Source organism: Cynara cardunculus (assembly GCF_001531365.2).
Source record: "Cynara cardunculus var. scolymus isolate 2C chromosome LG 13, CcrdV1, whole genome shotgun sequence".
Classification (NCBI taxonomy): domain Eukaryota; kingdom Viridiplantae; phylum Streptophyta; class Magnoliopsida; order Asterales; family Asteraceae; genus Cynara; species Cynara cardunculus.
In genome coordinates this window covers 12,608,270-12,622,767 of record NC_037540.1, presented here as the reverse complement: position 1 = coordinate 12,622,767, position 14,498 = coordinate 12,608,270, and the positions used below count along the sequence as shown (strand labels likewise).

Genomic DNA, 14,498 nt, shown 5'->3' with positions numbered 1-14,498 from the left:
TTCATCAAAAAAAGTATTATATGAAACAATTTCACAAGATTAAACAATTTTATGAAAAAATTTCATAAGATTAAACAATGAAATCGACAAATGAAGGTGGTTTGCACGGTTTACACAAATGAGGGCGGTTTTCATATGATCACTCCTCTATATATATAACATATCTCCTCACCACTACTTTATGCATGATACATATACATACTTTCCATGCATGAAAATATGCACACTCCCATATAATCTCATGTAAGCATGTTTCCATATGATCAATTATAACGATTGATCAAATATTCACGTAACCACATAATCAGGTAATCATAAAACCATTACCTCAAGTGCATAACCAAGACCCAGTTATCACATATTGTTTATAGTGGTTGCTTCAAATCAAACTGTAAACAGAGAGAACTAGGACAGAGATATTAGAGAGAATTCTCTATTATATGATTAATCAGAATGAATGTAATTTACAAGAGGAGAGACACTATATATAGACATAATTACACGGGAAACCCTAACCCAGACACTATATATAGACATAATTACACGGGAAACCCTAACCCTAAAGCCCATCAAGCCCATCGGGCTTGGACACATGACCATAAATAGGTGACTTAATTAACACTCCCCCTCAAGTTGGAGCATATATATTGATCATGCCCAGCTTGTTACAAAAAAATGTGATTCGGTTCCCTGGTAATGCTTTGGTGAAGACGTCGGCTAATTGATTGCTAGTTCTGACATGAGAGGTTGAAATAGATCCATCTTCAAGCTTTTCCCGAGTGAAATGACAATCTATTTCAATATGCTTAGTTCTCTCGTGAAATACCGGATTGCTTGCAATATGGATAGCTGCCTCATTGTCACACCATAAATTCATCCGTTTAGATTGATTAAATCCAATCTCTCCCAATAGATTACGCAGCCATATCAACTCACAAGTAGTTTGAGCCATTGCACGGTATTCAGATTCAGCGCTTGATCTTGATACAACATTCTGCTTCTTGCTTTTCCAAGATACCGGATTCCCTCCCACAAAGACACAATAGCTTGTTGTTGATCGTCTGGTTGTAGGGTCTCCATCATAGTCTGCATCAGTAAACCCTTCTATGACATGATGACCATGGTTTTGGTACTTGATGCCATAACCAGGAGCTCCCTTCAGATATTTCAAAATATGGCAGACTGCATCCCAATGTGTAGTTCTTGGAGACGACATAAATTGACTCAATACACTTACCAGAAAGGCAATATCGGGACGCGTGATTGTCAGATAATTCAGCCGTCCCACAATTCTCTTGTACTTCTCTGGGTTCTCAAGAGGATCCCCATCATCAGACTTCAGCTTTACATTCGGAACCATAGGAGCTTCACATGGTTTCGTGTTGATCATGCCAGAATCATGTAGTATGTCAAGGCAGTATTTTCGTTGAGATATGCAAATTCCTTTGTGATTTCGAGATACCTCAATACCCAAGAAATATTTCAGTGGACCAAGGTCCATAGTTTGAAATTGAGATGCGAGGAATTCTTTCAACTTCTTAATTCCATTTTCATCACTGCCCGTAATCACAATATCATCGACATAAACCACTAGCAGGATACATCCAGAATCAGATGAAGTGAAGAACACTGAGTGGTCATATGAACTTCTTCGTAACCCAAATGTAGTTACCACAGAACTGAACCGACCGAACCGTGCACGAGGTGATTGCTTTAGGCCGTATAACGACTTCCGCAATTTACAGACCTTCCCAGACTCCCCCTGAGCAACAAACCCGGGGGGTTGCTCCATGTAGACTTCCTCTAGCAGATCGCCATGTAAGAAGGCGTTTTTCACATCTAATTGGTGAAGAGGCCAATTATAGGTAGCAGCTAGAGAGATGAAAAGCCGAATAGACGCCATCTTTGCAACAGGAGAAAAAGTCTCAGAATAATCCACTCCATAAGTTTGGGCATACCCCTTTGCAACCAAACGAGCTTTTAACCGTGCTATCGAGCCATTAGGATTAACTTTCACAGTAAACACCCACTTACAGCCAATTGCTCTTTTGCCAACAGGTAACTCTACCAAATCCCATGTGGTGTTATGATCAAGAGCATTGAGCTCATCAATCATAGCATCCCGCCATCCAAGATGAGTCAAAGCTTCTCCAACCGTAGATGGAATAGGTATAGAATCAAGGGTAGAGACCAAAGAACGAGATGACATGGAGAGTTTATCATAAGAAACAAAGGAAGCAATAGGATACGTGCAGGAACGTTTACCTTTCCGGAGAGCAATAGGAGCGTCAAGATCAGGATCCTCATTTACTGGAGTGGGTATAGAAGCTTCAGGAGGTACATCTTCTGGGGATGGTGGATCTGCAGACTCAGATGATATTGGTGAAGACGGAGGAGGTCGTTCGCGCCTATTATATACATGAACAATGGGTGGTCTGGTGGCTTGAGTAGTGGACTCAGGAGTGGGTATGGTATACACCAACAAGTCATCATCTTTCTCATTTAAAGGAGTCGGAGGGGAAATTGGGAAGTACGGCACGTTCTCATGGAAGGTAACATCCCAAGATACAATATAGCGGTTAAGATTGGGAGAGAAGCACCTGTAACCCTTTTGGAGACGAGAGTACCCAAGGAACACGCATTTCAGAGATTTGGGATCAAGTTTGGTGATAGTGGGGCATGTGTCGCGAACAAAGCATGTAACACCGAAGATCTTTGGCTCAATAGGGAATAATCGTTGTCCTGTTAACAAAACAAAGAATGGAGTTTCTCCATTCAGGACAACAGACGGCATTCTATTGATAAGAAAACAGGCTGTTGATACCGCATCGGCCCAAAAATACTTGGGGACCAAGGCAAATCGGGTGGCTGCAGGGCGAAGAGATTTTTTTGCAAACTTTCTTGTTAAGCTCGATACCTGTTGATGATTATAAATGAAATTGCTAACTCGTGTTTGCTATTTGCAAAGCATTTTCTTTTTGTTGTTGGGGTAATTCCCCCTTTTCTCAAGCATCAAATTGATGCAATGAGCAACACATGAGGTCCGGTACAAAGTTTTTTTCTTGTTCATTAACAAGGTGCTCACAGCTTTATATGCACCGGCATTATCCGTGACTACTTGAACCACAATATTTTCCCCAATCTCTTCGATGACTCCATCGAGCAATTCAAATAACTTCTATTCGTCTTTCACACAGTCGGACACATCAATAGTCTTCAAGAAGACGGTCCTATGTTGATTGTTGAGAAAATTGATCAAGCTTCTATTTCTCATGTCTGACCAACCATCTGATAACAACGGGACCTCGGGATCTTTCCACGTTGCTTTGATATCATTTACTATTTCAGTAGTGTGTTTTCACTTTTTCTTTCAATATCTATGTCCTCATCTTGTGCATTTTAGGAGCTTGCAATCCACGACCGTAATCCCTAGCAGAACCCAACATGCTAAAGTAAGAGGGACTTGTTGCAACATTGAATGGAATCCCTTTATTGAAGAAAAATCTTCTAATGTCCATACACATTTGATCGTGGAGAGCCTTAGCATTGGACTTAGAGACACATTTTTGTTGATTTTGGGACCTCAAACCCCCCTAGCGTTCAAGTTCTCAGCGGGAATGCCACTTCCACTTGTACCTCCACTTCTATTACCAGCAAAGTAAGAGCCATGATCAGTGGTTCCCTTAAAGTTTTGTTGAGAAATGCACTTTGCATCTCGAAAGTTCTTTAAATATTGTACGATCTCGTCCTTGACGTCTAAAGGAACTTTTGGGCATGATACAACATCTTTATACTTGGACGGGAAAAAATCATGTGAAACAAAACATTAAGATGGAAGTTCTCGTGGATCTCACAAATTTTGGAGTTCTCAAATGATTAAGCCCCTAAATACCTAAAAGTCTAAAACAACATATATACAACTTACAAGTTTGAGTTACCAATAATCCAACATATAGAACAGATTATATGCAATCTGTTACCAGCATATAAAACAGAATATTTATATAAATTATAAACAAATTATATATTTACATAATTACATAAAAACAAATTACATACAAAATTATAAACGTATTACATAAAAACATAGTATTTATATAAACCAGAGTTTATATACGGATATACCAATTACCAGCCATTAGATTTAGATCAAGCAATGAATCAAGTGTGGAACTGTGGATAGCACTGGTTACGAACATATATACATGATATGAATAATGTAGCTAATTACATTAAAACAACATATATACAAGTTTTAGTTTGGGTTTGTGCTACCAGCATATATACGTGATATAAGTACAAAACACATAGAAGTTGGGTTATCGGCAATAGAAGATGCATCATACAAAGAACATGCAATATATAAAAGGTTTTATGAGAAGTTGGGTTACGAGCATATGTACACGTAAAAAAACAGAATAAGTATACGGTACACAAACATAACATAAGGGTGCATTTGGTACGCAGACAGGACATGACAGAACAGGACAGCTGTTCAGCGTTTGGTAAGACATGACAGGATTGGACAGAACTGGTTAAAATGACCAATTTACCCCCAGTGAGCTGTTTAGTGTTTTTTTTAACTAAATAATCAATATAAATGTTAACAAATACGGTGTGCAAAGTATAACTTACATCAAACCACTACTACTTGCAAAAATATATTTGCAAAAATACATGATTTCATAATCAACTAATGATATATGAAAAAGGTAAATATAATATAAGYATCAAGAATCCATTATCGAAGCAAATCTATATGCATTCCATACGAAGAAGAAAAAACTACTACCAACAAGCGCACAATCAATTAAAATGGATTAAATATCAAATWRTAAATAAAATATAAGCATCAAGAAAACAATTTGGCTAGTGATCCCATATAGTACCATCACATTCACAAAACTTGGATTCCAGAAAACTAAAGAATTCACCTATTACATGTACAATCATTCCTGTAAGATCAAAATCAAATATTTACTACTTTGATAAGGGGAAAACATACAAAACTCATCGAAAACAATAAATTGCAGGCATGAACCTTACGCAATACGTTTGACGGTGATAAAATCAAGAAAACAATTTATGTAATTTATTAAATTATAATAGAATAATTATTTTTTATAACAAAATATATAATTTGAAGTTTTAGTCAAAACAATTAAAATGACACCAAATAAAAAGTTTATGTGGTTTTCTATTTTTATTTTTATCTCTNTATTTTTTATTATTAATATATAATAAATTACATAAATTAATAAAAATATAGAAACCGTATAAAAATAATATTTTGAGGATAGTAAAATGAAAAGTTGAAGAAACATAAAATACAATAAATAAATTTAAAGAATGAATAAAATGTAAAAGAGACCTATTTGATGTTTCATAAGAGAATTAAGTTTTATTTTGAGGTTATATTGGTAAAATATAAGTCTGTTCCACCTTGTTCCATGGGGTAGGGGTGGAACAGGCCTGTTCCCCTTTGTTCCACTCTGTTCCTATCTGTTCCACATAAAATTCATGCCAAACATGGGATAGGGATCCTTGTTTTGTTCTGTCATGTCCTGTCCCTCCTGTCCCTGTCCAGTTTACCAAACGCACCCTAAAAGAACATGTAGCATATAGAGTTTGGGTTACCAACAATAGAAGATGTCTTGGAGAGAACTGAGAAGACGCAAAACCAGCAAAGAAGTCTCTTGGAGAGAAGAAGCAAACCTCAAAGAAGTTTTTGACTGGTTTGGTACTGATTAGTATTCAAATTGGACTTGGAGAGAAGAATGAGACGGGAGAATTTAATATGGTATTGAAGTGGTTGATGGTTTGGTGTTGAATTGGTCAATTATTGATGGATTATATGCAATAGTCGATGCGGATTAAGTTTCTATGTTACAGTGTAACTGTCAAAAAAATTTGCGAGACGTAGAAAAATATGGTAGTAGGTCTCTTTTAAGTTCTAATCTTTACCTTAAATAAAAAAATAAAGATTATCAGCGATTTTGGCATAAACGTGCGCCTCACCAATCAGGGGTGTACGTTCGATCTGGGGGATCAAAGGCGGTGCAACATAGACGATTTTGGACCGAATCATGCCTCAGGCGTTTTTTAAAACCATGAAGGACACAAAGTGAGACAATGGAATGGGGCCTTTTTGGTGGATTCTCTAGTCCTTTTTCTTATAGCAATAGGTAGGTGTAGGTCTTGGTCTCAGGACAAGGTGGTTTAGAGCTAGTAGGATAAGGTGGACAATTTGGATTTGATTCACTCATTGTTACCTAATTCTTGGAGGTCACTTTGGAGGATTATTCTTGCCTTTTTTAGCCACCATGGGATATTCTTTCCTTGCATACAGTTGGTCAAATTGGACAGAGTTGGAAAAAATTCAAGAGGTCCTTTCAACCCATGAGACCTTGGATCTGATTCCTTATCATGTGTATGTAACTCCCCCTTGAAGATAAGGAGTGGTGAAATACGACTTACTTTCAACAAATGTAACATTGACCGAGTTATGGAGTGATGGATGATGACATTTGGAATACTTGTAGATGAGCAACCCACGAAGATATATATAAGAGCATGTGGCGTCTAACATCCCATGATTATGATTATGGAGTGGACAAAGGAGTACACCGAAAACACAAGGATATAGAATTTGGATTATCTAGTGGACTTTGAAGCCCAAGACCCTCGGAGGAAGTCTGTTTAAGGTATTGTGATTATAGCTTTTCCCCATTATGCTTTTGGCACATTTTGTTGGAACAATAAGGCTCTATTGCACTTGAGATGTTGGTTTTTCCTTTCCGGCACTCCATTTTGTTATGGAGAGACAACACAAATAATCTAGCCCAAAGAGACGTCTCAATTGATGCCCCATTTTATTAATTTTATTGCAATTAAGTCATAGTCCTTTGTTCCGAAGCTCATCCATCTCTCACATTTGAGAAGGTTTTTGTTGGTTGAAGATGCCAATGTGGAACTGCTGATGGTTTTGAAACATAATTCGTGAATATCCTTGGTCATCCATCTCTATTCTTGTCCAGTTCTTGAATAAATTTCTAGTCCATCCCTATCCAATTTGAGGAACCACACTTGTGCATTGTCATCATGGTGGTAGCATGCAATCTCAACCTTCTCCTCGAATATGTGTTTGCATGGGAAGTTGTGTTCACCAATGATTCGTCTAGACCAGCAGATCATTTTACCATTATAGACTGGAAATTCAATTAAGCTATATATGGGAGTTGCATTCGTCCGTCCAAATGATTGGTAGCAAGCTGGCCCGGACACCCATGGTTATCAAAAAGAGTTCTCCCTGCTGTCCCACTGCATGCATGACAGCCAGTCTCTTTCGTGATCCTTTTGGTACATCTTCAAATCTCAAATGTCCTCTCCTGATTGTTGCTTACCTGTAACTCTCGGGCCTCGGCTTTGATACCAAGTTGTAATGGTCCCATATGTGTGATCGAGTTAGGGGTCCGAGTGTTTATGGGATTTTCTTTCCTGACAACCTATTGTAATAAGATGAAGAGAGGGCTTGATAGGGAGAACCCAACAATCGCATGAACACTTCTTTTGATAACATTCAGATTGTTTTATCCTGTTTTTCCTAGTATACATTTAAAGGACTAAAATCGTAACCATTTTCCAATTAACATGCGACTACTTAATCCTACAACCCATGAACTCTATCCTAAATAGCCATCTAATCTTAACAATACAAAAGCAATAAGAAAAAAAGAAAAAGTATGTACAACTGAATATCTAAGTCAAGATCACTTCATGCTTCAATTAATTTTTATCTTCTCTCTCTTCTGTGATGCACATTTCCCTTGAATATTTTATCCACGTTGCTGCTGGTCGTAACACATTTTCTTTCCGAAATCTTTTAAAGTTGCCAAATTGTTTATCATCATTACATATAAATTGGTAGTATTAGTTTGGATCCACAAATACAGAGGTATTTATCCTGTCAAAATACTTTTTTTATATCTGCATTAATATTTTTATCTATTAATCTCAATGTTCGTTTAAATTGAGTTTGCTGTTTTTTCTCTCTGTGCAAAGGAAGACGTAAACCGCAATTGGTACTCCTTGACCATGGTCTTTACAAAGAGCTTGACACTTACACAAGGACCAACTATGCCGCATTATGGAAGGTTCACCTTGCGATTTCTTTTTTTTTATTTCACAATAACTCGGGATTTAATCCCAAGATGAATCTCTATCTTCGCTTAGTTCATCTATGTTTTACTTGTTTTCTTCGGAGTTCTTTAGAAAATGGAAAAGAGCTTCTCAAAGAGAAGAGAAATGCAAAAGCAAAAAGCAGTGCTGAAATGAGACTTGTATTACAGGCTTTGGTATTGGCTGATGTCAGCGCAATCAAGGAAAATTGCATGAAATTTGGTGCTGGAGAGGATCTGTATGCGTTTTTCACTAGCATTCTTACTATGAAACCATGGGAGAGAGTTATTGATCCGGCTGTTGATCATTTGGCCATACATGATCTATCAGAACTTCAGGTGTGGTTGCACTGTCAAATCTTTCTTTTTTCACTCTTGCAATATTTTGAAGCATCCTCTCCTACCCACTCTAAGCGGTACCATACAGCCTTTTGCAGGAATGGAAATCCATTAATATTTAGAAATTAACCTTTCTGAAAGCCTATATGAATAAGGGTTCTGTTGGAGAAACTACTTTTTCAGATCAGATTCTACTTTGTACTTCCAATACTTTGGAGTATTCCTCTCCTACCCACTAAACGTAATTTACTGTGAAACCCCTGTAATGTATTTGAGAACAAAAACCTGGAATATATATATATATATAGAGAGAGAGAGAGAGGAGAGAGATAGGGGGGTTCAGACGAGAACAATAACCAAATAAGAGAACACGAAAAAGGCCAACGTGCAAAATCACATGTGATTTTACACTAACGGTTAATGCACGAGTGTGCACGTGACTTGGCCGTGACCTCAGGTTGCGGCCTTAGTCGGGTGAACCACATGTGATTTTACACGTGATTTTACACGTGATTTTAGTGAAGATCACATGTGATTCTAGTGTAAGATCACATGTGATTCGACGTTTTCTTATTCTCTTATTTGGTTACTGTTCTCATATGAACCTGATAATACACACACATATATATATACATATATATATATATATATAGCGAGAGGGAGAGAGAGAAAACAAACTACTACTTCCTCTGTCCCAAAATAGAAATCCATAATGAAAAGGACACAATTTTAGAAATGTGTGATTGTTACACTTTTTAATCAAGTAAATGACACAATTTTTACCTTTAATAATAGAGGAAGTAATGAATTTCTCCATCTCATAATTAAGGGTAGATTGGAAAGCATACACCTGCTTTTGAAAGTCGACACTTATTTCGGGACAAACTAAAATAAAAATGTGGACATTTATTTTGGGATAGAGGAAGTACTAACATTATTGTGACTTAACTGTACATTCTGTTTTGCAGATATACGGTCCTGAGTATTTCTCTCAGGTCACAGAGCTTCTGCGTAGACTGCCTCGTGTTATACTTCTAATGATGAAAACAAATGATTGCTTACGTTCAGTCGACAATGCATTGGTAGAACATCTCCCAAATATTATAAAAATGCACGTTTTTTGTGATGATTTTTACTCGTTTCAAATATAGTCTTAACATATTCCCTTAAATTTGAAAAATGAGCCAAAGGTCAGTGGCCCAAAAAAATCCGGGTTAATGCTAGATCCCAACCTCTTTGGAGGTTGAGGTTTCAAGGCTCACCAAATTCGAGTAGTGTCTGTGAGTTTCGTCATATATAGATATTATAATCTTCAAATAGGAAACTTTGAGAAATGAAAAAGAACTGGACCCATTTAACACCTTCTGATGTTCTTTTTTTTTTCCCTTGAACAGTTGCAAAGACCTTCTCTCGGGTCGTTCTTGATCATCGGCAGAGTTTCATCTGAGGCAGTTATGAAGGAGAAGTTATCACATGTCAAGTCCTTATTTAGCTTGATAAGTATATGGTTGGAAGAGATCTCACTAGAAGCTCGGTTCTTAATAATGCAAGTAGCCTTGTGGGTCCTACAATTCCGGAAATCTTTGAGCTTGTGAAGGGAACATCATATACTAAAAACTCCTAGAGGCTTTGATACATAGAAGAAAGTATTTGGGTCAGTTTGTTATGTTTGCATATTCTTCTGCACAACACCAAGATAAATGCATCTTTCATTGATGCAAGAAATTCATGCCATTTTTGATATGGAGCTTTTGAGAGATTAGTACATAAAATGAGATCAAAGTTGTACTCTTTAGACATCAATTAATGGGGAAAACCCCATTGATTCGAGACAAATTTGTTGAAACTCTTGATGATTGACCATTTGAAGCAAGAACATTTTATTTCTATTATGTTTACTGAACTGGGTTTCTGTTTTGCCATCGATTTGCAGGGGGCTTACTTTACCTAATCCAGCTAATCAGATGAATGAGGTAACGTTAATAAATATGATTTCATCCTATAAATTACCAGTTAGAGTTGCATCTTGTAGAAATGTATGTCCAATTTGTACGAAATGCACAGTGAGATACTTGCTACTCCATTGCCAAGGGTGTCATTGTACTGCTATATTGTCATGGTTCAATACTTCACTAGAAGCAGGAAAAAGGCTCTAATACCATTTGGGTGGTAGTATTACTATGTTTATATCTTTAGTGTTACTTGAAGCATATTATCAATATGGTCCATATTCGTATTTGTGGTCAGTGTTCATACATATCATCTTCTTTAGAATCGAAATAAACAATGCTCTCATATTTGCACAATTCTTATCATGGGTCATGTTTGTGATCCTCTATATCATCATGCTTAATAGATTATGTTGTGGAATTGGTTACGCTCTATATCATCATGCTTAACGTGTAATGCAATTGGTTGAACTCATGTCTGGGTACATTCTACCCCGACCTCAACATTGGATTTACTGGTTTCATTTGATTTGGTCGGTTTAGTTTGGTGATATATTAATGCTTGTTTGTCAATATTTTTGCATTTTAGACGCAAAAATAAGCAGCAAGCGGGAGTATGGTAGTGTTTGTTACGCATACAAGACTAGACTAGACTAGACAGGTAGAGACAAGAGAATAATACTGGATATAACAAGTTAGGTATCTGGTGTTTAGCATGACTAGAATCAGACAGGACCGAGCTGGATCAGAGGTAGTGGAAGTGGAGGTGGTCGGTGGGGGTGCTCAATAGCCAACTGTGGTTGTGGATGATGTGGAGAAGGTGGATGGTGGTGGTGGCGGCCGATAGTGGTAGATATGGAGGTGGAAGTGGTGGTTGTGATGCCGTTAAGTGGAGATAAAGGTGGTGATGGACGGTGGTAGGTATTCAAATAGAAATTGATGGATTAATAATTTGGGATGGATTCTTTATGAGGGTGTGGGGGTGTAGTGTCTGGAATAAATGCCTGTGCCTCTGCAGTCTGCATGCCTAATTTTATGAAACTCTGGTCGCTGTTCAATACCCAATATTGCCATCTCCTTTACCCCAACAATTAAATATGATATGTTAATTGCATTTATTATATATCTTCTTTTAATTTATTAAATGCATAATTCTTGTCTGGATCATCACATCTTATCTTTTTTAGAAGAATATGATCACAACATTTTGGGGTTGTTTGTTTACCTCTTAATAATTTCATTAAAAGACCTGAATCGTTAAGAGGTGAATATGTTTGGCCAAAAAAAAAAATCTGTCTCTTAATGGTTCCAAAACCCTCTGAATGATTTTATATCATGGACCTCCCTTAACCATTCAATGTCATAATTTCATTGTAAACAATTATCAAATTATTATATTTTATTATGTATTATATCATGAGTGTCATTTAATCATTTTGTATCAAACCAGTAACTGCTAAATAGTCTCTTTGTAAAGATTAAAAAAAGACATGACGTCATCTTTCCTTCCATCTTACCATTTCCATTTTCGTAATCGTGGGTCATAGGTGGCGTCTGTAGTTGGATCACATTGATTATGTAATAAGGATGGGTGAAGATGTGGACTTGATAGACATGTTGCTCAAACACATAAAAAAAAATGTGATAATTATCGTAAGGATATTAATCAAAAGCTTAAAATTATCGTATTATGATCAGTATTTGGAAAAAATTAGGAAGAAACTCTCTATTCCTCGTGAAACCGAAGAAAGATAGCAAGGAATATTGGAGTTCATATGCGTTTTTAAAGGGAATTTATCGCAGCTCCCAGAAGGTATTTAGATAAAAAGTAAAAAAGTCGAGAATTATTATGTTAAATCTTCAAAGTTAATGTGAGTTTAGTAGTATATAATGTTAAATGAATGGATTAGTGTGTGAATGGAGTTGAGAAAGAGGGCTTTAAGGCCATGGTATTAAGCATAGATGCAAAGTTTATGGTAATGTAACCATAAGGGTGGTGCCTGATTGGTTTGAATTTGACTCTAAAGGTCAAAAACACCAGGAGTTCCCAAGTTCAAATCCAAGGAGAAATAAAAATCCCCTTGTGGCCACGGAGGTTCAAATGCGATGACTCCGAGCTATCTGCTAAGCCGGTGGTCGTCCTGGGATTAGTCGGCTCGCATAGCGGGTTGGATATCCAGGTTAATTAAAAAAAAAGTTCATGGTAATGTTATGAACTAACAATATTTTGTGGTGTTTAAGTGCCCGTTCGTTGAATTAAGGAAACTATTAACTTGTAATCTCGTTCTGTTGCTCCAATCAAATTATGTGTAAAGGTACGTGTCAATAATAGTTGTAAGGGCGGTTATGTAAATGTAGGGGTGCATATATATTTTCAGTGGTACCGGAGAGAGAAAAAAGATGATGTGTTCGCGTTTCATTGAAGGAACATGGCGGAATAAGAAAGGTGACCTTCTTTGGTCTACGTATGTAAAAAGAGAGGTCTTTTTCCCAATACTTTTAAAAAGCTCTGAGATGTTTACAACAAATCTCTGTGATCGGAACGTGACCTTCTTTTGGTCTACGTATGAAAAAGTCGAGAGATATTAAATCTAGTTAGATATTCGACATCAACAATGCATGGATTTTTTAAAATTCGTATAAAATCGATTATAACCCTGATTGAAGTGATTTTTGATTTTATAGAATAAAAAATTCCTCTAAAAGTTTTGTTTAGATATTTTATTCTAAAATCTCGTTCAATATGAGAAATATTTGGATTTTGTAACTTGTTTAGTGCTGGAATGTTTCTGTTTCAGTTTAGCTGATTTTGAACGTATTATGGTACATGTTTAGAAGTGCAGGTGTGAATGCATTTGCTGAACTCAAGTTAAACTATTCATACAGTGGCCTAATCTGTTATGAAGTATTTTGGTCTCAATTTATTGTAATGAAAGGGTACATGTTTAGTATTTGACCTAGTGAGTCTAATGTATATGTATCGTTGTTCATATGAGTATGATTTTAATGTTAGTCCAAATTCAGAAACCACGATCGGATGAGTTTTTCATGTGTTTTCCCAACGAAGTACATGACCAATATGTTCTTATAAGTATATGTGCGTGTTGTGTGTCTATAGTTATTTAATTGTTTTAGCATATTACTGGTATTTTAAAGTATCAATATATAATTAGGCATGAAAAGTCGTTTGATTAGATATGTGTACGGGAACACATACATCTCATATTAGAAAGTCGTGTGGGTCCATTAAGTAATAATACATGCACAAAATCCTTTCCAACCTACCAAACAAGAAAACCGATCTTGGTTGCCTAACACTTTTGATCATACGACTTTATTTTCTTCAATTAAAAAGGACACGAAAGTAATTTGATTGCACCACCCTTTCCAAATTATTAGAATAAAATAATACAGTGAAAATATGAAGAAAAAAATATATCAATATAAATATCAAATTAAATATAATATATGTTTGCTTTTATATACCATGTTTAATTAGTATATTATTATATCTATATTTTTATTATATTATAAAACATTTAGATTTTCATCTCTTACAAATTTTAATTTCCATTTTACCTTTTTATAAACAATAAAAATGAACCTTTCCATTCGAACGGATCAAGTTCTGTAAATATACAAACTTATCTCGATTTAAAAAACTAAATCATTTAAAATATAATTAATGTTTTAATAAAAGAATTATATGAAAATGATTGTTTTTATTATCTTTAATTTGATACTCATATTAATTTTTTTACTCAGTTTTCAATATTTTAATCACGAGTATATTCACATCTGAATATATCCATACAATATATCTATTATATTATGCAACATTTAGGACTAATTATTATATATATATATACAACTTATTAATATATTTGAACTTTATAAATCTTATTGATAACCAATTAATAAAAATTTCAAATACAAAATAAGGGTTAAACCATACTTCATAAAACTGACAATGAACAAAAACTCTTTCAGTCTCTCAATCAAACCACACAAATTCATAAATAAAATCGAGGTA

The 14,498-nt window shown here is 35.7% G+C and overlaps 1 protein-coding gene across 2 annotated transcripts in view; it reads left to right on the top strand.

Moving 5' to 3' along the window:
- Window positions 1–10,755, top strand: part of LOC112524561 (putative ABC1 protein At2g40090) — a 28,838-nt gene extending 18,083 nt beyond the window's left edge. The window contains exons 9-13 of one of the 2 annotated variants that reach the window (XR_003070408.1): window positions 8,062–8,153; window positions 8,349–8,516; window positions 9,485–9,598; window positions 9,911–10,170; window positions 10,450–10,755. Coding sequence is in view for 1 of the 2 variants with exons in the window: in XM_025134434.1 (XP_024990202.1) it covers window positions 8,062–8,153; window positions 8,349–8,516; window positions 9,485–9,598; window positions 9,911–10,111 (575 nt within the window). In the remaining variant the exon portion in view is untranslated. Of the gene's footprint in view, window positions 1–8,061; window positions 8,154–8,348; window positions 8,517–9,484; window positions 9,599–9,910; window positions 10,406–10,449 lie in introns of those variants that run through there. The other variant, XM_025134434.1, reaches the window with a different exon arrangement.
- Window positions 10,756–14,498: the final 3,743 nt, after the last annotated feature.